Here is a 27,171-nt window from a genome sequence, read left to right as displayed (position 1 = left end):
TTCACAAGCTAACATTTTTAATAATTACAAAATTCACTACAATATGTTTTATATTTCAGGAATCCAATTGTAAAATAATGCTTGAAGGGAATGGGGGAAGAGGAGGCGAGCGAGAGAAATAGAGAGGCATAAAGATGAGATAAAAGTCCTTTGATCTAAAGTCGCAATTGAGTTATGCACTTAACTTCAGTAGGCCTGTGTCATGGGTTTAAATTGCAGCAGATGCACTCTATGGTTTGTTGTCTAGAAAATCATCTCTAAACTGCTTTTTATTTAACAGAGATACTAGTTCATTTTTTGTAGTGCTCTCTTGATGCTTAGATCTCATTTGAATGCAAAAACTGGATTCTAATGAAAGATCTGTTTATCCAAAGTATTCTTTGATGATGAGAAAATGGCTTACTTGACATAACGCAATGTCCAATGTTGAAATATAAACTTGAAAATGAATTCATGGTCTTAATAAAATCCAGTTGTAGCATTTGTAAAATACAATTAATTCAAACGTCTTTATTTTGACATTTGTGCTCTTGCTTTGCTATTACTAAGGAGCTTGGATGCATTGGGATTGATATAGGTGCAGGTAAGCACAAAGATGCAGATCCTGTGGACGACTTTGGAATTACAGGATCATTGATTGCTGTTATTTGTGGAGCCAGACTTACATAAGACCATTTTGCAGTTTGAGTGAATTTTCTATCTAGTTGAAGGGAGATGGTAATGAGTAAGGCAATAAATATGTAATTGTGTAATAAAAGTAACCTTATGGCATATGTTCAGGCAATCTGTAAAGAAAGATTTAAATTTGCAATGCAGAGATGAAATAAAACAAAATTATTATACAAGTGCAGGTCAAATGAAGACTTCCAGGCAGGCTGTCTGTTCCCTAAAACTATACTGAGTTTTCGAAAGTCTGAGGTGTGGTCTTTCCAATACTCAGTCTTAAATACAAATCTGTCACAGGAGGTACACTGTCCTAGACATGAACTACTAGCTGATCTGAGATGATGTTGCACATGGGAGTGAGCGCCAAGCCCAGTCTTAAGGTAAAAGGGGGGAAGTAAGTGGACCAAGCAGAGTGGAGAAGAGGAGGGGAATGGAGGAGAGGAGCGGAGTGGGATGAATTTAAGAATGGTGAGGAGGCCGTTTTTTTTTCAGCAGGGCAAGTGCTGGAACAGCCTCTTATAGGGTGAGAGGAGAGAGTAAACCAAGAGTTCCAAGTCAAGAAAATCTTTTGAGTATGGAGTCCGGTTCATTCATTGTAGCTGGGTTATACAACCACAATTGCCACACTGGCAGGACAGGGGCAGCAAATCCATCGACATTCTGGGATTTCAGCACCCTCAGCCAGGGAAAATATTCCAAATGTCAATGAGGTCAGCTGCTTAGCCTATAAATTCAAGAACTGATAGATGAAATAAATTCTTTACATTTGATCATTTAAGCATTTTAGAAGGCTTTGTGAAACATCAGAGCCATTGCTACAGCTAGCTGGTAGTGGATATGTGGAATACAATCTAGCCTCTATTAAATCATATTTTACTTCCCTTTCTCTCTCTTGCTGTGCCTCCATAAAGCATCCTTGTTGTGCTAGGATTGCTGTTCATTGCTTAAGCCATGCCATCACTATGGGGGTAGGAGAAGAGGCAGGCCCCAAGAACCACCTCAACCAGTATAGGAATTAAACCCATGTCATTGGCATTATTAAGCACCATGCTCTAGCCATCTAACCAGCAGAGCTAACCGGACCCTGATAACACACTATTATGATCCAGCTGCTGTTACTACTGGACAAATCAGATTCCAGAGTGAAACCTGGTTGGATAGATAGAACTTTTCTTTTAGAGACTGTCGAGGAAAGTTACTGAACAAATTCACAAGAGTCTGCTGATGAATTTTTAATACAAAGAATAAAATATTGATTAAAACAAGAAAACTGAACTATATTACACCAGACAAAAAGGTTGGAAAGATCTCAATACAAACACAAGACAATGATTCAAATTCCCACTATTCCTACGCCCCAGAAATATCTTTACAGACACACATTAGTGAAGAGTTACCACTAGCATGACACAAAAGCTTCTCACTTGGGACTGGCACAGTTGCAAACGGTTTATTTGTGGTGAATTCTTGAGCATTCATGTGATGCTTTTCACCCAACTCATCTCTCTCCCTGAGACACCCAAAAACTGCACTCTAAACTCACTGTTTCTTCAACTGCAGAGCAAACAAATTAGTTTCCTGAACTCAGTCTTCCTCTGCTAAACTGATCACTTTTTATTGAGTCCTATAACTGATAATTCAGTTAACTGCTATCTCACCAGCCTTGCAGTTTTTTTTTCAGAGAGCTTAAGATCCCTGTCTTCCTTCTCTGACCCACACTAAACATCCCCTCTCTCAACTCCTGCCTTTTCTGTGTCTGTGTCACTTGATCACTGTCATTAGGCAACAGTAAAGCTCTTTTTTTCAGAATCACTGAATTTTTAACCTATTGCTTTAACTTCAAGGGTTGTAAGACCTCATTAAAAATATATGTATACAAACAAACCCAAAAGACCTGAAACCTTTTAGTCCCAAATCTATCCAGACTCCCAGCCACCAAGGTTAATAAAACCTAAATGAAACTGCAACCATTTTTACCTTTCTTAACACACAAATATATATATAATATTTATATAAATTCAACTTAAAATTGTACATTGTTTATAAGAACACCTACAGATTTAAACAATTAAAACCATGATAATCCATCTATTACTTGTGAGAAATTCTCTCAACCACAGAAATGTTTCATAAAACTGTTTTGTGCACCATATATTGTCTAAGAACTTATAAATGCTAACATTATAAGACAAAAGAAAAGTGTGAAATTTATACTTCACGTTCATTGTCAGTACAAAGTCATTTAAATTTTGCATTGATGCTAAAATGGCAGTTTAAATCCAGAGTCGGACAGGCCCAAGTCCCACCCGCTTACACTTTGTGACTCAAAACCCACGCACTTACACAGTGTTAAAATCGAGCCCCTAAAAAGAGGGACTTTCCCCTCTTTACTTTTGTAACATTTACATATTTAATTATTGAAGCGGAGCTCTGAATATATCTGGCCCTATATCCAGGTGTGGCCTCAGCTCTCTCCTGCCAAGACCATTACTGTTCTAACCAAGAAATGTAAACACAACTCTGCCTGGCTGAAACTTGAACCAAAATAATTTAAATGCATCCTTAGTGTTTTGCTGAGTTAATTACACCTATAATTTGAGTTTGCTTTATCAGTTAACAGATATTGGCAAAGTTATAAAGTAAATACAAAGATAAATGTTGGCATAAAGAGCGTGATTATTTTGTCTGAACACACAATGCACTTTTTACATTTCTGAATTTTTTTTTAACTGTTACAGTAAACCATGTTTTCTTTCCCTCTGTTAATCCATACCCCTCCCCTGCCCCATTGCATTACTTCCTTTAGAATTCGAGTGCTCATTGTTCATATGCGAATTTTGACTATCAGTGGATTATTTCATCCCTAGGTACGTCACAGTCAAGTGTGGTCCCTTCCTTGCCTAGTGTGCACACGTTAAGTATGATGTTGATCAAGAGCAGAAACTCCAGCAGTTTTTTTCTTCAGTCCTAACCTAGTGGTACTAAAGCCATTTGCAGCACCCTTAATGCCTCTCTTGCTGAGATCAAGTAATACAGCACATGCAGTGATCAAATCTGAGGCCTTCCCTGTCTCTTTTTATTTCTTACAACGGTCACAGCCAAGCCACACAATTTGGAAGCAGGATTGGTGGTTCTGGATTAGCAAAATTCTCTGGACTTAGTGAATCCTGTGCTGGCTGCTGCAATCTGACGTTGGGAGGGGATGTTTGTGGAGGGCAGCAGACCAGGATTGAAAAACTGAAATGTAAGGAAAATCGAATATTCTGGGATTCACATGGTAATCTTGCGATTCAGGGAGTATTTATGCAGATCTTTCCCACAAGAGTTGTGGTAAAACCTGTCAGAAGAGTAGATGGCATGTGAACATGGAAGCAGTGGGCTTGATGGGTCTGATTACCTTTTTTCACTGTTATGTAAAATTATCAGCCAGAAAACAGGAAAGCTGTAAACTGGTACAACAACTGACAGTGATCTGATGAACATTTTTACTTACCTTGTTTATCTTAATAATACACTTTCTCACATGTCATGCACCCCTATCTACGTCATGACTCATGTTTGAAATTTTAAATGTTTTCCTCCCTTGTATTTTCACCTTTCTGATTGATTATTTTATTATTCACCAATGCTTTATTGCACAAAAGATTTCTTTCTAAGTTCAGTTTTCTTCCAAATCGCATCCCAGAAACAAATACCTGATGCAGTTACTCATCTCACAATTGACATCTAAAAATAAAAGTTTTCACTTAACAAATTCACAAAACAAATTTCAAACTTGGCCATAAACCTTACTATTATAACTTTTACCTCCTCCCTCCACCCGCCCCCCCCACCAATCTTCAAACAGCCAACACCATACACTCTACTGAGACCCTAAACACCCAGTTACATGTTCCCATCTACCTCTAACAATTCACAATCCACACCCAGATATATATAATTAATCAAGGGATGTAGGTGTTGTTGGCAAGACCAGCATTTGTTTCCCACCCCTAATTGCCCTTCTTAAACTGGTACAATCCACCTTGAGAAGTTGCTTCCACAGTGCTATTAGGTAGGGAGTTTCAGGATTTTGTCTAAGCAACAATGAAGAAATTATGGTGTACTTCCAAGTCAGAATGCTGTGTGACTTGAAGGCAAACTTGCAGCTAATAGTGTTCCTATGCACCTGTTGCCCTCGTCCTTCTAGATTGTAGATGATGTGAGCTTGAGAAGTGTTGTCGAAGAAGCCTTAACAGGTTCCTGCAGTACATCTTGTAGAGGTTACACAATGCAGACATGTTGCACCAGTGTTGGAAGGCGTGAATATTTAAGTTGTGGATGGGGTGTTTTGTCCTGGGTAATATTGAGCTTCTTGAATGTTGTTGGAGCTGCACTCATCCAGGCAAGTCGAGAGCTTATACTTGTAGGTGGTGAACATGCTATGGAGAATCAAAAGATAAGTTAATAAGATGAATGTCCTACCTCTGAACTTGCCAGATTATTTATGTGGTTGGTCCAGTTAACTTTCTAGTCAATGATAACTCCCAGGATGTTGGTGGTGGGAGATTTGATGCTGGAAATGCATTTGAATGTCAAGGCAAGGTAATTGGACTCACTTCTGTTGGAGATGGTCACTTGGTAATGTCAATGTTACTTACTCCCAATGTTTGGAGGATCACTGGAAATGATCAAAATTTGCACATGCAGGAATCTGTCTGTAGTATAAAAGACAATTCCCAAGAGCCATTGTATATCCAGAGTTCCAGCTTGCATACCTAGAAGTCTTTTTTTTTCTCTTTATATAACCAATGACAGTTCCAATGTGATGTTTGCACCCTCTGATTTTGAGCAACACTGTGATCTGAGAACAAACAAAAGTTCAGGGAAAGAGTGAGAGATTGCTCTAAAAGAGGAGAACCAAAGACAGAGAGAGACATCCTGATGAATTTGAGATTGAGGTTAAAACAACAATAACGACTCAAATTCATATTGCACCTTAAAGGAATTAAATATCTCAAGGCATTTCACAGGAGCATTATAAAACAAGGTATGACACCGAACCACAGAAATATTAGGTCAGATGACCAGAAACTTGTGGGATTGGAGCGGATTACAGAGACAATGAGAGGCAAAGCCATGGAGAGAATTGAATACAAGGATAATAATTTTAAAATCAAGACATTGCTTGACTGGGTGCCATTGTAGGTCAGTGAGCACAAGTGTGATAGGGGAACAAGACTTACTGTGAGATGAAGCACCGAGCAGCAGAGTTTTGGATGACCTCCAAGTTTACTGAGGGTAGGAGGTGGGAGGCTAGTTAGGAGTGTGTTGGAATAGGCCAGTCTAGAGGAAACAAAGGCATGGACGAGGGCTTCAACAACTGATGAGCTGAGACAGGCGAAGTCAAGCAATGTTATGGAGCTGGAAATAGATGGCCTTAGAGATGGCACTTGAGGTCAGAAGCTCACCTCAGGATCAAATGCAAAGTTGCAAACAGACTGGTTTAATCTCAGACTGTTGCCAAGAGGAGGGATGGAGTTGGTACTTAGGAAACTGAGTGTCATTTAATATTCTTACTGTACTTAAATAAAAGGACATTTAACTTAATCACCATAAATAAGTAGCCCTGATGACATATTAGATGTTACATGCATAAAACATGTTCTCAAAACAACCTATCCTCTGACATAGCATGAACAATACCATGGAATATCCACTACACTGATGCTCCTATTCCATCAACACATGATTTTCAAATTCTGATCCTTGTGTTCAAATCTCTTCATATCCCTTTGTCCTTCCTTATGTCTTTAACCCCCTCCAAACTTACAACCCTCTGTGCGTTCTACCTTCCTCTAGCTCTGATGTCTCCCTCACTTTTTTCACCCCACCATTGACTGCCTTGCTTTCAACTGTCTAGGCCCTCAACTATGGAATCCTCTTCATATACCTCTCCTCCTTTTAAAAAAAATCTTTAAAATGTTCTCCTGTCCTAAAGTCATCCCCTTTGATCCTGTGTCAATTTTTGTCTGATTATGTCCCTGTGTAGTGCTTTGGGATGCTTGAATTGCATTAAAGATGTTACATAAATGCAAGACATTGCTGTGTAGGAAATTAGTGTACAAGGACCCCTAACATTTGTACACTTCATTTTGTTTCTGAATATTTTATTGTTTCAATCAAAGCAATTAGTTGCACAACTCTGAATTAATTGGTATGCCTGATTATTTTAGTTGTGAGCATAGGAAAGTCTATCGAACTTGTTCCTTTAGCAATGCTGCAATTAAGTATCATGGTCTCCTATGCTCCCACCTGTCAAGAGCCACATAATCTATTGAGAGAAGCAAGCAAAGATATACACAAAAGCCCTAGGCCAATTCAGAGGCAAAAAGCTTCTGAGAAATTCTTCTCTGGCTCCCAAAGGTGCACAAAATGAGTTGCAAAGGACCACAGTGGCCATGGGGTACATCATTCAACTTTCAAACTATTTTTCATGCAGTGATATCATCGTTAGCCAAAAACATGCCCAGCTATGTGTATGAAGCTATTATTCCATGGAAAGTGAAAAAGTTCAAAACAAAACATGCCAGTATGGTTGTCTGAGCAAAATATTGTCTCCACCACCTTAGACAGTCCATGCTCATCACAGGCAGCTGCCTATATTGGATAAATATCGCAAACCATTTCTCTCTACAATAGAAGTTAACGGCCAGATGGGATTTACATTGTGAAAGTCCATTGGTTATGTTCAACCAAGATATGCTGTTTTATCGCTGTAATCCATTGTGGTTTTACTGTGCAATATTTACGGTGGGAACATTGCATTAACATTAACACTGCTGCTATAAGTGATGGAGATTGTACTTGGAGTATAATATTGTATATGTGCGAAAGTCAAAAATACAAACTTTTTGACTACATCTGAGCACTTGCTTTTGGACGGAGGCTGCCAATGTATTTGGTGCACAAGTAGGGTGGTTGTAAATGCATTGGTTCTGTGGTGCCTTTCAGATAAAAAGTGGTTACCTGGCCTTGAAGCCAATGTTGTTTGATAGCTGCAGGAAGACTATTGCAGTTCAATCCCTGGTGCAAGGCTGTTGATGTCTGTAGACTGCTATCCTCCCCAATAGAATACTGTGAATATTGCTGAGAGTTAGTTGCAGTCAAAGTAAATGTTATTTGAAGTGGTGTAAATTGATTCTTGTGGCTAGCTGCAACCAAATTTCAACGAGTGATGAAGACAAAGAGTGCTTGTGCAATTTACGCTGAGGTATAGCCATGTGATATTTTGGAGGGCAAAAATATGGTAATACCTCTTATCTGTAACTTCTGTATGACCTTCAACTGTTTAGTTGTTGTGCTTCCTTGTGTTTGGGTCCAGATGTTAACATTTTATGGGCAACTCACCAGTTACCAGCAAAACCCTATTCAGCAGGACAGAAGCAATCTGATATTGTAGAATAATTCATTCACTGCTGTAAGATTCAATGCAGTCCCAGGTCCAGTGTGATGCCAGTTGGTGCATTGGCTGTGAAGGCTGTAACTTCCCAGATTCCAGACTCCTAATTAAGAGCAACTGTCACCACTTCAGTGAGTTTTGGGTAGAATGAGAAAAGATTTCTCAGAATTTTCTGTTTCCTTGTGAGATCTGATATGTATTTTATTATGATCTGAGTTTTTTTTTGTGGATACTTTAAGATACTTTTAAATCCTTTTTTTTAACTCCTACTTCACAAAAATTGGGCTCAATAGGGCGAAGAATTTCACTGCTGGCGAATAAATCACTTTGGGTACCTCGAGCCTAGAACAAACTGGTCAGCTTTAGTGCAAATACAATGGGGGGGAGTTTTCCAGTTTTGGGTGCATGCAGGGAGTTAAATCTTTTAAAAGTATGGAGTTGAGAGTTAGCATTTTGATGTCTTCTCATTGGACCTGATTCCAGATCAGAATGCTGGAATAGTTCCATCTCTGGTGGCTATAATGAAAGATCTATTGTTTAATTTGGTAGTCCCAAGTGTGCTGAGTTCAAAGCTCCCAGAATCAGGACGGTCCACGGCTAACTTGGTAATTTGATATCAGGTCAGGAGCCCGACATCGTCCCACCCTCTTCTGGGTTTGAAGGCAAGTGGGGAATCCACACGCAGATGGGAAGTCTTTGATCAGTGAAACTGAAGAGTTGCAGCCTTGGCCAGGTGAGAGGCTGCTGTTCAGAGCACTCCTTCTCTGAGAGTCCTTTCAGTGCTGTCAGCTTCTTGGTAGTCACCTTCACCTGTCTTGCACTTACTCGCCCTCAGCTGCAATTCCCTGCTGCCAACCTTTAGCGTGGTATGGGAATTGCTTATATAACTCTACCTTACACCTCTGACAAAAGAGCAAGAGTAGCAGCAACACCAGCAGCGCTTACATGAGTGGAAGAGTGCAGGGTGGAGATCCTGCCTCACTCTAATCCAGGGTGGGAAGGCTTGCAGCCAGCCTTCCTGCCTGGAGACCAGTTGAGGCCCTTAAGTGGCCTCTCACCTGTGTTACTCAACCAGCAGCAGACGGGGTCTTGCCATCCGGGAATGCTGCCCAGCAAACCCTGCCTGGTTTGCCAGTGGCCTACCCAGGGGTGGCGGAGGGTTCCCTTGCTGTGGGCAGTCTGTGTCCAATCAAGGAACCCAGCATCAAGAACGGGGAGCATCAAGAACCACCCCCTGCTCTTGATTCCGATTTTCTACCCCTCTCCCCACCCCTCCTCGCCAGCGACCCTCTCCATACGACCCCCAATTCGCCAACACATACCTCTACCTGGGGATCCATTGACAATCCTCAAGGTAGGCTCCATTGTAATACTGACAGTGGCCCTCACTCCTGGCAGCGCTGTTGGTACTAGAGAGCTGCTGGCCCCTGATTGGCTGGCAGCTTTTGGGACAGGAGGACTGACACTGCCTCCCAGAGAAAAGTGAAGTGGGGCTTCCATCAGTTCTTCAACCAGTGGGTGAGACCCCCATCACCCATATTAAATCCAAGCCAGTGCAGATCGTGGCACCTGAAAGGCTTGTGCCGTCTCCCCTGTTCTGTTTTCTCTCCCCTACCCCAAAAAGCCTTGGATCCTCATGTTGTACTGTTTGCAAGTTGGAGAGATCACACTTCTGCTGACTGACTTGGCCACTCTTTTCGGATGATGGAATTTCATCTAGAGTGCACTCTATTCCTCCCTTAAAAGATGGCCAGACATGATGTGTTGATGACTTTGTTGTTATAATTCTGTGGCTAGCTGCTGGTATGTGTGTGACCTTAAACTGATATGCTCTGTGTGAGCACTCATGCAGAAGAAGCTGTCTTGTTCCACCAGCTGCTAGGTGCAGCTTTTGGAATCCCAGGCCCATAATGTAACCCTTTTCTCTTGAGTATCTCTCTTATTTCCTTGATGGAATTACTTGTCAATAATTAGGCTCCTAGGAGAATGTGACCATCTGTGTAACCATGATTTTGCCAATGCTACTTAGGATTGCTCACCACCCCTCACACCCTTCTTGGAGAAGGTATGGGCAATGAGATGGAGGTTGCCAATGGTGCATGATTATAACAATTGTCTTCAACAACCATCAATGATGAGAGTTCATTATTAATGGAGAAGTATTTTGAATTATGACAGTCCTGACACTTTAATCCAACAATAGTATCCCAGTCTACAGGGATTGTGGAATTGCTAGTTTTAATCAAAACTTTTCTATTCCAATTTGGAATATTGCACCTCTATTTGTAACTGTTTACACAGTACAATTTCCATAATGCATGTGGTAAATTTTGAAGAAATAGTAGCTTGGGGCTTCTGTTGAATTTTATCACAAATATTAGGTATAGAATAAAGGCACATTTGCTAATTTTGGTTTTTTTCCCCTTCTTGAAGATGATGAAGGACCAATTGTGAGCAACGATTCAGACACTTCATTGATTCTGGCTGTTGAAGTTGGACTTTCTGACATAGAGCTCTCCACTGACCAGGACTGTGAGGAAGTGAAATCCTGAGAAGGATTAATTCTGTTTCTGAATGTGGATCAGGCAAGCCCACAGAGTGACTGAAACAATGTCCAGTGCACTCAGAACTGGGATGATTGTGAGAACAATAGCGACAATCGTTTACTCTTCCTTAGACACACATTCTTTAGCATTGGATGTCTGTTTTCTTCACGAGGATGCTGCAAGCTTATCTCTTGCCCTCATTCCTATATTTTAAAAAAGCTGTTAACACAACTCAGTGACTGAAATGAAGAAAATAACAATTTTGTGCTGTTTACTTTTTGTTTTATACTTTCAATGATGGTCAACAATTTGTGTTTTTAAGTTTGTTTTTGCGACTGACTCCAGCTTTTCCAGAGTTTGATCCTAAAATATTTTTATTAAAAGGATTGATCCTGGAATCACTGCCTCAACACTAAAACATTCAGTCGGTGCTTTTAAGTTATAAACTGAATTTTAAAGTTGGCTCCAAGTCCTGCACTCCTGTGAATCACTAGCTTTTTTTTGTGGTCAGCTTTAAGTAAAGTTTATTTTGCTCAATAAATATTCAGAGCAGTGGCTTGCAGGTGCTGAAAAGACTTCTAGAAATACATCTGCCATCTCTCAACATATCTTTGCCAATAGAAGAGCTAGTGATGATATTGTGCAGGTATGTTGTGTATATATAGTGTGCTCTGATGGTAATTTAGACAGAGTGAATGTTCCAGCAACAGCCTGCTTGCACTCTTAAGAATTCTTGGTAGACTGGGTTGCGTGAATGTTTGTGTGTACGGTTCACATTTGACATTCCCTCACGTTTTTGGCCTTTTGGCTATTAACACAAAGCTGAGAAAGTGGCCGAATAGGTTAAACCACAAGCTTTAATTGCTTTTAAGTGCTTGACAACAAAATTAATTTTAGTCTTTATAGAAATGCTTTACACCAACCAACCTCAGCCAAAATATAATTTACATTATAATGTACTTCAAAAGAATTTTCTAACATTTCATGGAATTTGAATTTCAGTTGCTTATATCATCTTTCTTAGCAATAGCTTATTGTACAGTGAAAACATATGAAAATGTATTAGAATTACAGAATCATTATACTGGGTCCGAATAAATGACTTCTCAAGTCATGAGATTCTACTGCAGCCTTTTTATAGATAGACCTTTCATTCCCACAAAAGGACCCAATAATGTTAAACATAGTGTTGAAAAAAATTTATAAATTCTCTCTAGATGGAAAGAAAAATACCACAAAGCAGCAGAGGGTGTATATTTTTGAAATTACTGTACTGTTTTTGTCCTATATATATAGATTGTTGACTGTTTAGACATAAGCATTTGAAAATAAGCAATCTTTTACAATTTTAATGATAAAGAACAAATTTAAAGCCCTATGTTGTCCCAAGGACCAGAATGAATATTTATCGTTATGATGTATAGACCTTGTGATCACTTCAGTGCATTTTTTGTCCTAGAGCAGCACATCTTAGGCAATGTAGTTGGTGCATTGATATGAAGATTTTAAAACTTATTGAGGTTGCAATTTGGTGGGTTGATGTTGAAAGCAAATATGTTCACATGTATAGGTCTAGGATTAGACTGGATAGGAGGTAGAGCACAGCAGACTCTTTAACACCATATTATTTGCTGCTTGAATTTAATGATTGTTAAAAATGCAAACATGCTAATGAATTATGGAAATGCAGTAGACTGAAAGTCGTCTGATATTGGCTTTTTAAAAGGTTAAAATGTTTTTTTAACTCGAGCAAAGGATTAGGGTTGCTTACGTTACTGATGGAAATATCATGCATGAGTGTGATTGATGAATCTTAGTCTAAATAAGGTAACAAATCAGTGTCATTAGCAATGCTAAGTAAGCCATTTTCTTCCTCACTCACTCATTCGCTCATCTTGTACCATAGGAAAATCATTTGAACCATTTTCTGTTTAAGAAAAATAATACTTCAGTCACATGCTTTGCTCTGTAAGAGGGCTTGCTGAAGAGCTGCACGCATGATAACTTTTCTCCTGTCAGCAGAAAATCTCTAAACTGTTTCCTGCATCAGAAAAAGTTTGAATTGCCTCTTATTAATTGTTTCTTGTTGCTATAAACCGTTTCAGCTGCTCTCCTCCAGTTGCTAGGTTTTCAGAGAGAAAGCTTTATCAAAGTTTGAGTGGTTATACTTAGTTTTAGTCTACAAAATTCTTCCATCATTTTTCAGCAGTGACATTTTATGTTGCATCTCGCGAAGCCATGCCATAATCGGACAAACCCTGAGGACTAGAAGCTAACTGGAGTTGTGCAGGGATCAGAGTTTGGACTGCTGTTGTTTCTAATTTTCATAAATTAGCTGGAATGTGAAATTTGTGGATGATACAAAAGCAGAAAAATGGGTAAAAACTAAAGTGGTAGCTAAGAGTTTGAAGAATCATAGAATAGTTTGCAGATGATACAAAATGTTCCCATGTCTTTGTGAGGAAAAAATCTATCGACTGCAGGAAGATATCAATGGACTAGTCCAGTGGGCAGAAATGTGGTGAATGAAATTTAATCTAGCGAATTTGTGGGGTAATGCATTTTGGGAGGATAAACAAGGTAAGGGAATAAGCAATGAATGGTAGGATTCTGAGAAGTACAGAGGGACCTTAGAGTGTAAGTCTGCCAATCCCTAAAGATAGCAGGACAAGCAGATAAGGTGATCAAGAAGGTATATGGGACGATTTTCTTTGTACAGAGGAGGCTAAGAAGAAATTTAATTGAGGTGTATAGATAAAATGGATAGGAAATACCTGTTTCCTTTAGCAGAGAAGTTAATTACCAGGAGACAAAGATTTAAAATAATTAACAGAGGATTAGAGAGGAGTTGAGGACTAATTTTTTCACTCAAGAGTGGTGGAGACAGAAATCTTGCACCACATTTAAAAACACTTGAGGTACAGACCAAGAGCTGGGAGGTGGGATTAGACTGTACAGGTCTTTTTCAGCTGGCACGGGCATGATGGGGCAAATTGACTCCTATGCCGTAAATCCTTCCACGTTTCTATAATTTTTCCTATCTACAAGCCTATTCCCATCTTAGCAGATGGACTTTGCTTGACCATTAGAAGTTGATGCTGGCCACCACAATGGTAAAGCTGAGATTTTCTTGGTGTTGAGTTACTTAGGGCATCAGTGTGGCACAAAAACACAGAAAAATTAAAGCTAACAGGAAGCAGCAACACCCCCTGAGAGAAGCACTGTTTGAACAATGTCTTAGCCGAGCTGTAAAGTAGGTATTGGGGGGAAGGGAGATTCTCTAGCACTAGTCATAGGTTGAATTTGCCTTCGGATTTAGCTGCCAGGCTAGGGTCAGCCAAAACTGGCATCGACAGATTGACCAGAGTATGCTGCTTGTAGCAGTATTACTTGCCCAAATGCTGTTACCTCAACTTCAAACAGGTGTCAATCCACATTGACTCTTAACACCAATCCCCAATCAAATGTGCTTCCACTCATAGCACTGCACTGATCCACCTACATTATCTGAGGACGACGAAGGACAAATCATTTGAACAGGAATGCACACAAAACCGTTCTTTGTTTTAGAAAGTTCCACAAGGTTTCCTTTTACATCCATCTCAACAGTCAATATGAGTCTTTCCTACTGTATGGCTATCTTGGCTAAATTAGTTATGAATACTTTTTCACTGCCTATCCACTTAGACTTAGCACTTATATGTTCCTATATGGCACCCCTACCTGTAGATGCCAGGACAGCACTGATTTTGCCTCACATTCAGACCATGCCTTTTGCTAAGTGATTTAAAGATGGCGTTATTTGTTGCTGACACTCTGCTACATTTTGTTCTTCTTTCAAGAAAATGGCAGGCAGTTGAGAAGAAGGAAAAAGAGGGTAATGGTCTTGGAATTAAACTCCGCTTACAAGCCTTGACAGGAATACTGACTCACTCGAGGATTTCATTGTCTGGATTTCCATATAACTGGCAGTTCAAGCCCAGGTGCACTTCAGCATCAGCAAGGACACCATACTGAACCTACCAAATCTGGCCACATATTTGTAGGAATTCAGTCTCCCTTTTCAGCATGGACTATAGTGAATACAATCTATTCCAAACAACTAAATTGGTGCCTAGGCCAAACAGACGACTGTGTGACCAACCATCCTTCCTTTTTTGACAGCTTTTTTGACTGATTTACCAGTAGTCTTCCAGGTTTAGGCATAAAATTTGGCAACTTATTTATTCAGATTTCAGTTTCTCCAAAGGAGGAATTGAAACAAATAGATTACTTTACTTGCAAAGCAAGGCCTTCTACCAGGAACACTAGGTAAAGTTTGGGCTCCTAAGAAGCTTGTGCTCCAAGTGATTTTTTTCATTCTTAGTTAGAGCCCAGGTCCTTTAGTATCAATTAATTTTGGTAGGAAGAACAAGGAGAGGCAATATAAAGAGTACAATTCTAAGGGAGCGCTGGAGTAGAGCAACCTGGGGTATATGTGCACAAATCATTGAAGGTGACAGAGCAGGCTGAGAAAGCGGTTAACAAAGCATACATGACCCTGGGCCTTATATGTAGGGACACAGAGTATGAAAGCAAGGAACACTGGCTTGGTATTTAGTCCTGTTCTGCGTACCACACTTTAGGAAGGATGTGAAGGCATTATAGAGGGTGCAGAAAAGATTCACGAAAATGGTTCCAGGGGTAAGGAACTTTAGTTACATGGATAGATTGGAGAAGTTGGGGCTGTTCTTCTTGGAGGAAAGAAGATCAAGAGGAGATTTGACAGAGATTCTCAAATTCATGGGGGATGTGGACAGAGTAAATAGGGAGAAACTATTCCAGTTGGCGGAAGGATCAGGAACCAAGGGACATCAAATTAAGGTGATTTTCAAAAAAAAAGCAACAAAAAATACTTTTTTTTACACAGTGAGTGATTAGGACCTGGAATGCACAGCCTGGGTGTGTGGTGAGGGCAGATTCAATCGTGGCTTTCAAAAGGGAATTGGATAATTATCTGAAGAGAGAAAATATGCAGTGCTGAGGGGAAAAGGCAGGGGAGGGGACTAGGTCTGACCCTCCTATGCTGTAACTATTGTGATTCTAACCTATGATCAATGTTGATTTTTTTTTGTCCAAGAATGAGGAAAACTCTTCAGAGAATGTGTTCAATCATTCAACAGGGTGTATACTTCATAACAGTTTTTATTCTCTAATGAAAATCTGTCTTTGCACAATTCTCAATCTTAAACTCAGTTTACATTTATTTTATCCCACAAAGACTTTTGTTTAAATAGGGGTAAAAAAAAACAGAGGAGAAGTTGTTCCTGTTTTTAAATATTTGAGCACTTTTAGGCTTGACTTCTTTAACTCTGTATTGTTCAATCTTGACTAATAACTTATATGAATTAAAACCCCTGAAAATCATGTTATCTTTCAAAAATTGACACTGATCTGTTTAAATGCAAATTGAAGTCACTGTTGTTGGAAATAATGTTAAATATGTTCTGGCTGAAGTAGAGTTATGTTTAACCATATATATTGCATGTGACTTTTCAACAACACAAGCTGCTTCCTTTCTAAATTGATCATATCAAATTTAAGCTGTTGAACATAATGTTGAAGCTCTTCATCATTCACTATCTTATTCAGTAGCTCGTGTCCCAATCATAACCAAATTTTCTCTTGAATTGTTCAGTCAAATTAAATTCAAGACTTCCATCAGAAAGGTTATTTTAGGTAAGCATGTAACATTTTCTTTGAACTTGAAATTGTTAGCTAGGTTTTTGAATATCGTTTTACCAGAAAAATCCTGTTTCCTATTGAGGGCCAGATAAAACCTAATTAAATTTAAAATGTTCAACAACAGTACTCCTAAACTTATTATTTTCTGAACTATCCAGGTAATCATTGTCAAATTTTATATTTTTTATCATCAAAACCTATTTATCTAGTCGTATGGTGGGTCAGTATTCCAGTGTTCACTGCTATTCAGAAGTTAGATGTAGCTTCACGACTTTAATTCATTGTTAGCAAGTAGCCTTGGTAGAAACCTAGGGATACTTGGCTGGACCGACTGGACTTGGGTCTGCAGGAGACGTAAAAGGTGAAGGGTGAGTAAGAATTATGTTAGGGGTTAGAAGGAAAGAAGTTGAGCATGATTGAGATAAACATAATATTACACTTTCTTGTGATTGTACTTCAAACTCTTGATTATTCAAGCATGCTCCAAGTAATCCACTTGATTTTACAAATCAACCTGAGGATTATGGTTCACTTCAAACTAGTTTGCATTTTTAATCATATTTTCCTATTCTATACTGCGCACATTGCAAAATGTTCTAATGGCTTAATTTAGAAGCAACTGAACACAAAATATACATTTGTATCTAGATCAGTTCTGGAATGTATTACTTAAATTGCAGATATCATTGTGTGTTAATTTTGAATTGCTATTTTATATGTAAACGTTTCTACAACAATTCAACAGAGAAGGCACTTCTTAGTTCCCAAGACGAGAAGAATATTTCTGTGAACATATAAGATATGAATTCAGTGCATTGTAAATGGTTAATAATGCTGTCACTTTGTAGCTGTATATTGCAATGCCATTTACATAGAAAAACCATTTCAATCCACACTTGACAAATCTTTTTAAAATAAATATACTTGGTAAATGCATTCTATGTCAGGATAGTATTTTTTCCATAGGTCATTTTTAATTACATTGTATGTCACAAATTGTATTTCCCAAAATTATTTTTTTTTACACGTTTTGAATGCAATTTGTTTTTCCTTAATGGGTGTAAGAATGTGAGATCTGCATTCACCAAAGAAATCACAGTTTTGTCTTCGTAACACTACAGAAGATAACTTGTAAATAGATTTTCTTATTGGTTTCTTTTAAATAAAATTTAGTTTGTCCTCCTATAACTTTGTTTCAAAAACATTTCAATATCTTCATAGCGCTCCAAAAAAGTGCCAAGAAATATTTTTTAAAAATTAAAAGCAGAAGGCACTTTACTGCTATGCTTCTTGTATTGACAGAATACACTTCCCTTTAGTGTTCACTTAGATGCATTATTTGTGTATGGGGTCACTAAAACAGCATATTGACCAGTATTTCAGTAAGTTTTAATCTTCGCATAGAATTTTACAGCCCAGAAGAAGAGAATTTGTCTCAACAAGTCTATGGTTTAAGTCTTGATTATTGCCACTTAAATTATGTCACCAACTTAACAGCCAGAGTCAAAAGAACATCTTTGAAGTGAAGCCATAGTTGTAATTTCCTCTAAGCCTGACTGCCGTAACAGGAGAACTATATATAATTCAACCATTTCTTTGTTTCCCTATTCAAAACAAGGTTTCAGATATGTCAGCAAAACCATGACCAATAGCTATAAAATGTCACTGGCCTGCTGGGAGTGCCATTTGGCTAATGTTATAGAACTTTAAAAATTGCATTTGCCTTGTAATACATAGATTACTTCCAACAGCAATCATTTTTTTAAAAAAAAGTTAAATAAGCTTATTTTGTTTCTGACTTCAATGCATTAAGCTTGAATCATGCCACATTATATGGGTAAATCAGATCAATCCACTTTTCCCATTACATTGATTTGTTACTAAACTTGGTCTAATGGATAATGCCATCTTCAGCCATGCTTATTTAATTTGATTTCAACCAACAAACAAATATTTCAGTAGTATTTATGACCCATGGGATGGACAGATTTATAATTTGATCTGTATCTTGCCAAGTATTAGCTGCTTAGGTGCAGAGTGCCTTCTGCTGTCTGAGCGCATATGATTGAAGTACCTTTATACAGATACCGGTGACAAGTTGAACGCTGCAGTTGTTCCTTGAATACTACTGATTAATGATGTAGAGCCATTCTTAAGGTTAGCATTTCACCCTCTTGCTGCTAAAAACAGTCTTAATAGTGCAAGCCTATTTTATCAGCAGGACAGTAAATACAGCAACTAGAAACTATGGATACAACCAGATTGACTGGCTGAGACTGATCCAGTGCTCTTTGCCCACAGCAGTAATTCAACAGTTTTGTTTAGACTTGGCCATCTTCCAGTACAGTGCTTCTCCAGTGATGTTTACAGGTGTGCATTTTGTTTAAGAAAAATACATTTTTCTTTCCCTCCGCCAACGCAGTTGCGCATTGCCTGGGAAACACTGTCTCATACTACTTGTATAGGAGCAAGGAGGAAATGGGACTGTTTCAGCCAGTAAAACTGGCTGTAGCCCAAGTTTCCAATTTCCAAAGCCCTCACTTTCACCAACATCAGTCTTTACCGTGGTGCAAAGGTGAAATCTAGAAGTTGTATGGTGCTCCTATCTTCTGGAGACCCACTAAAAGAAAGTTGCATTGTACAGATCTAACCATTTCTAGGAGCAAACGAGTGGATTCAGGCCACCATTCAATGCCAGATTGCTGCTATAAATGAGGTGTTAATGACCCATAAATGAGAGGGGATTGGTCCAGTTTTGTTTTATTTGAGAGTGCCATGTATTGAACATTGCCTGTCCTGTCTTTTCAGTGTGGTTGGTACTATGTATATGGTTCATTTTTTTTTAATCAATTCAACGGTTATTTGCTCCCATGCACCTATTTTTTTTCAACCTCGTGTTTTCAAAGGATCTTAAAGATGACTCCACGTAATCAAGTTTAGCAGAATATGGGTTTCTGTTTAGTAGGTCATTGGCTATGTAATGCAGGAGGATTCATTAATTGCCTTAAATTTAATAGATTAGAAGATGTGGGTTTATTTGTTCTTGATGCAGCTCACTGTATTGTTGGGTATGCTGCTTTTGTCCTCCAAAACATCACTCTAGTTAGAAATATCTGTTTTGCTTTCTCAGTGCTATTTCGTCAAGATGCTTTCATTTCAAATAAATACTTAGTTTGGTATGAGTTAAGCCAAAGTGGCAAATGGATTGCATGGTGATAACAATAGAATTTATTTTTATTTGGCATTTTGTCATATGCTGAAGCCTGCAAGATAATAGTCTAAAATGTTGTGTAGTTACATTATCGGTTTTAATACCTTTTCCTCCAGAATTTTCTTTATGTATGGTGTTGGAATTATTTTCTATTTGAAGTGAGTCATTGCTGAAGTATAATGTGTTTCTTCCCCCATATTGCACTTTATATCTCTCAAAAAAAAAGCTGGCATCCAAGGATGTTACTGGGGAAAAAGGGATTTGCCTGATACAATCAATGATGAAGCATATTTCTTTTTCACTTTGCAGTACTTAAAATTGCTTGAACATAGACTTGACGTTTGTATAAAGGGGGAGGGATTAAACTCAAATGTGGAAACACTATTCAGTAGCCTATTACTACTATTTTGTTACATAGCAGACAAAATGTAAATATGTGCAGCTGTGTTGATATGTACTAGGTAAGATGTTGCAACTATACAAAATTTAAAAAAAAAATGGAGTCCCAATAAATTTTAATGGAACAGTTTTCTTAACAAGTGAGTTCCATGTGTTTTGTTTTAAACATATTAGTGGCACCTTTCATAAGGTTGCCTCAACCTGCAACCTAAATCTTCAAATTATTGGTTATTTATTCATTGGAGGATGTTGATCATCAAGAGGAGAAATGATGGTGCTGAGAAACTGAACATTTATTCTCATATTTGGTTTCCACGTGCAAATAAGAATTGCAGGGTGAAAGGGATGCTTTCCTTGACCTTCCCAACCCTCTTTTGTCTGAGATGGACCTGTATTTCTGTTTGTTTGATTATTTCCTACTGTCTTCTGGAACAAAAAAAAACTAAATCAGTGTTTATTCATCTTCTGGTTTCTGCAAAGTAGTTAAATTCTCTACTGTGAGCTTTTTGCCTTGTAAAACATTTTCAGATTGTTTGGAGTCTGAAAAATTCTGGCATAGTATTCTTCTGTCTGTTTTTTGATGTACAGCCACTTCAATTTGTGCAACTGGTCCCTCCAACATCTGGCTTTAGCATTTCCGTTCAGTTCTTCATAGCAATGGGCTCTACAAACAGTTGCCTTCGCTGTCTTCTATTTTTCATAATTAATTGAAGTTTGATGTATATATTCAACATGCGAGCTCCATGTGCCTGAAGTTCTATTTGTTAAACAGATCCTGGCTACCAGAATGTGAAAACTAGATGATTCTTGGTGCATAGAGATATTGGACTGAATAATACAGGGGAGTGGCGGATGGCATGCCCATCTGGGAAACCACGTCAGCGTGAAGCAGCTGTCACCGACTCCACCCCCGCGCAGCCCCACACCCACAAAGCGCTGCAGGGCTCATTAATGAGGGCCGAGTGGCTCCTGGTTGGTCCAGCATCCTGCCCTCTGGAGCTGCCAGCCAATCTGATTAGCTGGCGGCTCCATCAATCCCGGCAACGCCAGGAGTGCATCGGTGGCAATGAGAGGAGCCCAAGGCCTAGGATCCCTGGAGCAGGTAAGTCCGGGGTCTTGGTCAGGGAAGGTTTGGAAGCGTTAGGGACAGTGGAGGGGAAAGGGTGAGTTTAGGAAAGGGACCGGGTAGGAAGGAAGAGGGGGGGGTCCAGTCTAAGGGGTGCCACCCCGTTAATGGCAAAGGGCAGCCCCCAAAGAATGACCCCCCTGCTTCCTGACCTTTAACCATTTGAGGTTAAAAATCGGGCTTGTTCCTGCCCTGCTGCCCACACCAAATATATTATGGTGTGGGCAGCGTATTATTAGGGTCAATAGGCTTGATAGCATGCCTAATTGATCCTTAAGGTTTTTTCAATATGGCAGGTGAGCTGCCAATTTCGGCAACCGCCCGCCGCAACTCTCCCACTCCAGTACAATGGGGCGAGCAGGAAGGTGGTGGGATGGGCGCCCACCCCATTTTAAGTGCCCCTCCCCACAGGAAACACACCTGCTGGGGGGGCACAAAATTCAGCCCATTCTCTGAACAGCTGCTCTTCTCCATTCTGTTTGATAGGGAATGGAAAGTTATCTACTTAAGCGTTAACTTGGCTCAGCGTCAGCATTTTTGACTCTTGAGATAGAAGGTCATGGTTTAAAACCACACTCCAGAACTTAAGCACATAATCTAGGCTGACACATCAGCATTGAAAAATGTTCTGCATTGTCAAAGATGCTACTTTTAAGATAAGAAGTTAAACTGAAGTGTCTTGTTCAGGTGACGTAAAAGATCCAAATGGTACTCTTTTGAAGAAGAGTAGCGAGTTCTATGAGTGTCCTTGTCAACATACACCCTCAGCCAACCCCATCAAGACATTCATCTTATTACTGTCTGTAGGATCGTATTTGCTTACATAGCAACAATGGTTCAAAAATACATTTTTAAAAATTGGCAAATGGAGTTTAATGTGGAAAAGTATGAGTTGTCCACTTGGGTGGGAAGAATAGAAAAGCAGCATATTATTTAAATGGAGAGAATGCTGAGGGACAGGGCGATCTTGGTGTTGTCATACATGAATCATAATAAGCTAGCATGCAGGTACAGCAAGTAACTGGGAAGGCAAATGGAATGTTGGTCTTTTGCAAGGGATATAGAATATATAAGTAGGGAAGTCTTATTACAACTGTGCAAGACATTGGTGAGACCACACTTGGAGTATTGCGTACGGTTTTGGCCATCTTATTTAAGGAGAGATATACTCACATTGGAGGCAATCCGGAGATGGTCCACTAAGTTGATTCCTGGGATGAAGAGGTTGTCTTATGAGGAAAGGTTGGGCCTACACCCTGGAGTTTGGAAGAATGAGAAATGATTTTATTGAATCTTAGCATTCTGAGGAGGCTTGACAGGGTAAATCCTAAGGGGATATTTCCTGTCATGGGGGAATTTAAAACTGGATCACAGTTTCAAAGTAAGGAACTTCCATCTAAGGTGATGAGATGAGGAACTTCTCTCAGAGGATCGTTAATACTTGGAATTCTGTATCCCAAAGAGAATGGAGGCTGAGTCATTGAATATATTCAAGGCCGAGTTAGACAGATTCTTGGTCTATAAGGGAGTCAAAGGTTATGGGGGGCAGGCAGGAGAGTGGAATTAAGGCTACAATCATTTCAGACATGGTTTTATTGAATGGCGGTATAGGCTCGAAGGGCTAAATGGCCTACTCCTATTTCTTATGTTAATTCATTAACTATGAAGTATTTTGAGATGTTGCAGAATTGCAAAATGTGCTATATAAGTGAAAGTTCTTTCTATTGCTTATTTTTGCATTATGACGTAGCCATGTCTTATCATTAGTTTTCCTGGCTGCAGGTGAAGGTAGCAAGGTACGGCCCCCTTCTCCAGCAGTGGTCATAAATTGGCTTAACCCTCTCATTCAGATTCTGGTATTGGCTATTGTTGATTTGAGTGAAGCGATCCTTGGTTAGCACTCGTGCAGCTTTCACGATTGTCAGTCACTTCTGTTCCAGAACAGATGCTAATACAGGTTGACTTTGATACCACTCTAGCTAATCACAGAACTAGTTATCAACTGTCCGCAAAGGAAGAATAATTTTGCCCCATCCATTCTGCAATTGCTGAGCTGCTTCCTTCAATTTCCAGTGTCGTCTCCTAGTTAGTTATCAGCAGCAAACCTGACCACTTGGAATCATGTTTCTACATCTAAGTCATTTATGTAAATGAGAAACAACAGTGGTCACGATTTCAAACCTATGGGTGCTTTGCACAATGTTTACTCCAAGCCTGACATTACTCCTCTAATGACTGCTCATTGTTTCCTATCCTTAAATAAGTTTATTAATCCTGAATAAGAGCCTTGAGTTTGATTAATTATCTTTCATAAAGCACTTGTCAACCGCTTTCTGGAAGCCCAGGTACACTATCAATTGGTGTTGTGGTATCCTTCCTAAGTACCTGGTATCCAGTTTTCCTTCACCAAACGTAGCACCCGTTTTGCACCAAAGAAGGTCAGCCTCAGGCACACTGAGATAGTGGCTGGAATGCTTTTCTTCATTGAAGGTGGCAGGGTTGAGGCAAAACTTTGTGTGGTCCTGTACCACATTATCCTAAAAGCTCCAAGATCACAGCCAGCAAGAACGGGAGAACTCTGCTCCCTATTGTGTCTCACAAGATTTATATTTGGAAAGAGGCAAGTACTCTTTGCACACTCCGCAAATTAGTACCCCCATTGTGCTTTTTTTGGTACAATGTATGTGATAGGGCCACAATTTACCCTGGGAGTCCTCAACATCGACTCTGGCCCCCATGAAGTGTCTCATGGCATCAGGTCAAACATGGGCAAGGAAACCTGCTGATTACCACGGACCAATCCCTCCTTCCTCCCCCCCCCTCCCCACCCACCAACTCAGCTGATGAATCATTACTCCTCCATGGTTGAACACCACTTGGAGGAAGCACTGAGGGTGGCAAGGGCACACAATGTACACTGGGTGGGGGACTTCAATGTCCATCACCAAGAGTGGCTTGGTAGCACCACCACAGACCGAACAGGCCGAGTCCTAAAGGACATAGCTGCTAGACTGCGGCAGGCGGCAAGGAAACCAACAAGAGGGAAAAACACACTTGACCTCATCCTCACCAACCGGCCTGCTGAACTTACATCTATTCATGACAGTAGCGGTAGGAGAGAGCACCGCACAGACCTTGTGGAGATGAAGTGTCATCTTCACACTGGAGGATACCGTCCATTGTGTTGTGTAACACTACCGCTGTGCTAAATGGGATAGATTTTGAACTGATCCAGCAACTCAAGACTGGGCATCATGAGGCACTCTGGGCTGTCAGCAGCAGCAGAATTGCACTGAACCACAATCTGTAGCCTCAAGGCCTGACATATCCCCCACTCTACCATTACCACCAAGCCAGGATAGCAACCCTGGTTCAATGAAGTGTGCAGGAGGCATGCCAGGAGCAGCAGCAGGCATGCCGAAAAATGAGGTGTCAACCTGGTGAAGCTACAACACGGAACTACTTTCATTCCAAACAGCATAAGCAGCAAATGATAGATAGAGAGAGCTAAGCGAATCCAGAACCAACGGATCAGATCTAAGCTCTGTAGTCCTGCCACATCCAGTCCAGTGGTGGATAATTAAACAATTCACTGGAGGAGAAGGTTCCACAAATATCCCCATCCTCAACGATGGAGGAGTCCAGCACATCAGTGCAAAGGTTAAGGCTGAAGCATTCGCAACAATCTTCAGCCAGAAGTGCCGAGTGGATGGTCCATCTCGGCCTCCTCCGGAGGTCCCCAGCATCACAGATGCCAGTCTTCAGCCAATTCGATTCACTCCATGTGATATCAAGAAATGGCTGAAGGCACTGGATAGTGCAAAGGCTATGGGCCCTGACAATATTCCAGCAATAGTACTGAAGTCTTGTGCTCCAGAACTTGCCGCACCCCTAGCCAATATGTTCAACTACAGCTACAACACTGACATCTATCCAGCAATGGGGAAAATTGCCCAGGTATATCCTCCACGCAAAAGGGATGAATTCAACCTGGCCAATTAACTCTCCATCAGTCGACTCTCGATCATCAGTAAAGTGATGGAAGGGGTCATCAACAGTGCTATCAAGCAGCCTTTGCTTAGCAATAACCTGCTCACTGACGCTCAGTTTGGATTCTGCCAGGGTCACTCAGCTCCTGACCTCATTACAGCCTTGGTTCAAGCATGGACCAAAGAGCTGGACTCCAGAGGTGAGGCGAGAGTGACTGCCCTTGACATCAAGGCAGCATTTGACTGAGTGTGGCATCAAGAAGCCCTAGCAAAACGAGTCAATGAGAATCAGGGGGAAAATCCACTGATAGCAATCATACCCAACACAAAGGAAGATGGTTGTGGTTGTTGGAGGTCAATCACCTCATTTCCAGGACATCATTGTAGGAGTTCCTCAGGGTAGCATCTTAGACCATCTTCAGCTGCTTCATCAATATCCTTCCTTCCATCATAAGGTTAGAAGTGGGGATGTTTGCTGATGATTGTACAATGTTCAGCATCATTCGTGACTCCTCAGATACTGAAGCAGTCCATGTCCAAATGCAGCAAGACCTGGAAAACATCCAGGCTTGGTTTGACAAATGGCAAGCAAAATTGGCACTGTACAAGTGCCAAACAATGACCGCCTCCAACAAGAGAGAATCTAACCATCTCCCCTTGATGTGCAATGACGTTACCATCACTGAATCCCCTACTATCAGCATCCTGGGGGTTACCATTGACCAGAATCTGAACTGGAATAGCCATATAAATACTGTGGCTGCAAGAGTAGGTCAGAGGCTAGGAATCCTGCAGGGAGTAACTCACCTATTGACTCCCCAAAGCCTGTCCAACATCTACAAGGCACAAGTCAGGAGTGTGATGGAATACTCTCCACTTGCTTGTATGAGTGTAGCTCCAACAACGCTCAAGAAGCTTGACAAAGCAGCCCATTTGATTGGCACCCCATCCATAAACATTCACTTCCTCCACCGCCGACAAACAGTGGCAGCAGTGTGTACCATCTACAAGATGCACTCCAGAAACTCATCAAGGCTCCTTAGGCTTCACTTTCCAAACCCATGACCGCTACCATCTAGAAGGTCAAGGGAAGCAGATATATGGGAACTCTCAACCTGAAAGTTCCCCTCCAAGCCACTCACCATCCTGACTTGGAAATATATCGCCGTTCCTTCACTGTCTCTGGGTCAAAATCCTGGCGCTCTCTTCCTAACAGCACTGTGGTGTACCTACACCACATGGATTGCAGCGGTTCAAGAAGGCAGCTCACCATCATCTTATCATGGTCAATTAGGGATGGGCAATAAATGCTGGCCTGGCCAGTGAAGCCCACATCCCATAAAATTAATAGAAAAAATAGAGATTGATTCCTATAATTAATTAACAACTCCATTATTTTTGTATCGTGTTACTACTAGAATGGTAGAAGGTGAACTAGATGAGTGTTTCTTTTTTAATCATTTAGCATTTTCAAAGTTCCTACTTTCCAAAGGCCTAACCACTCCTTGTACCGGGCACCATTGGTTTAGAGCTCTGTGAAGAATGACAAATGAAGATGCAAATAAGTGCCTACTTTGTACAATCAGCTTCCTTCAAGGAAAGGCAATTTCCATGCATCGCAATAATGCCCAGCCAAGGAGTTAACTTTGTGGGGAATTCATATATTATTTTTATAATCCCTTTTACTTCATATTGGTCAAAATGTGCTGTCACTCTTGACACATAGGCGGTTAGTTTTGATGCCACGGAGTGAGGCGAGAAAGTGTTCTCAGAAGCCGCTGTCACACAACATAGTGTGCACATCGATATCTAAACCATCTTTAAAAGATGTTATCTCCTGAGGTAGATTCCACGGGTTAAGATCCTGGCCTGATTCATTTCAACCATTTGCAAAAAATGCTCTCACCTAAACAAGGAAAAAGGTCTGGAGTTTTTTTGTATATTCACAGCATACTAGTTATTTAAAGGTTAGATTCCCAAATTAACAATTTGTTTGCTAGTACTCAATCAGCTACATGAAGGTTATGTTTTATTTTAAGCAATTTAAATTGCCTGTTTTTGATTCCCTC

At 40.1% G+C, this 27,171-nt stretch overlaps 1 protein-coding gene across 3 annotated transcripts in view; it reads left to right on the top strand.

The window, feature by feature from the left end:
- Window positions 1–20,127, top strand: part of rnf150a (ring finger protein 150a) — a 130,173-nt gene extending 110,046 nt beyond the window's left edge. For 2 of the 3 annotated variants that reach the window (XM_078539134.1, XM_078539143.1), the window contains one exon: window positions 10,541–20,127. In XM_078539134.1, coding sequence (XP_078395260.1) covers window positions 10,541–10,544 — 4 coding nt within the window. In that variant the 3' untranslated portion in view covers window positions 10,545–20,127. Of the gene's footprint in view, window positions 1–59; window positions 142–10,540 lie in introns of those variants that run through there. The other variant, XM_078539124.1, reaches the window with a different exon arrangement.
- The last annotated feature ends 7,044 nt before the right edge of the window (window positions 20,128–27,171 follow it).

This window comes from Cetorhinus maximus, chromosome 1 (genome assembly GCF_964194155.1).
Source record: "Cetorhinus maximus chromosome 1, sCetMax3.hap1.1, whole genome shotgun sequence".
In the NCBI taxonomy this organism is placed as follows: domain Eukaryota; kingdom Metazoa; phylum Chordata; class Chondrichthyes; order Lamniformes; family Cetorhinidae; genus Cetorhinus; species Cetorhinus maximus.
Note: the sequence above shows the minus strand (reverse complement) of the source record. Positions and strands in the feature narration are given on the sequence as shown.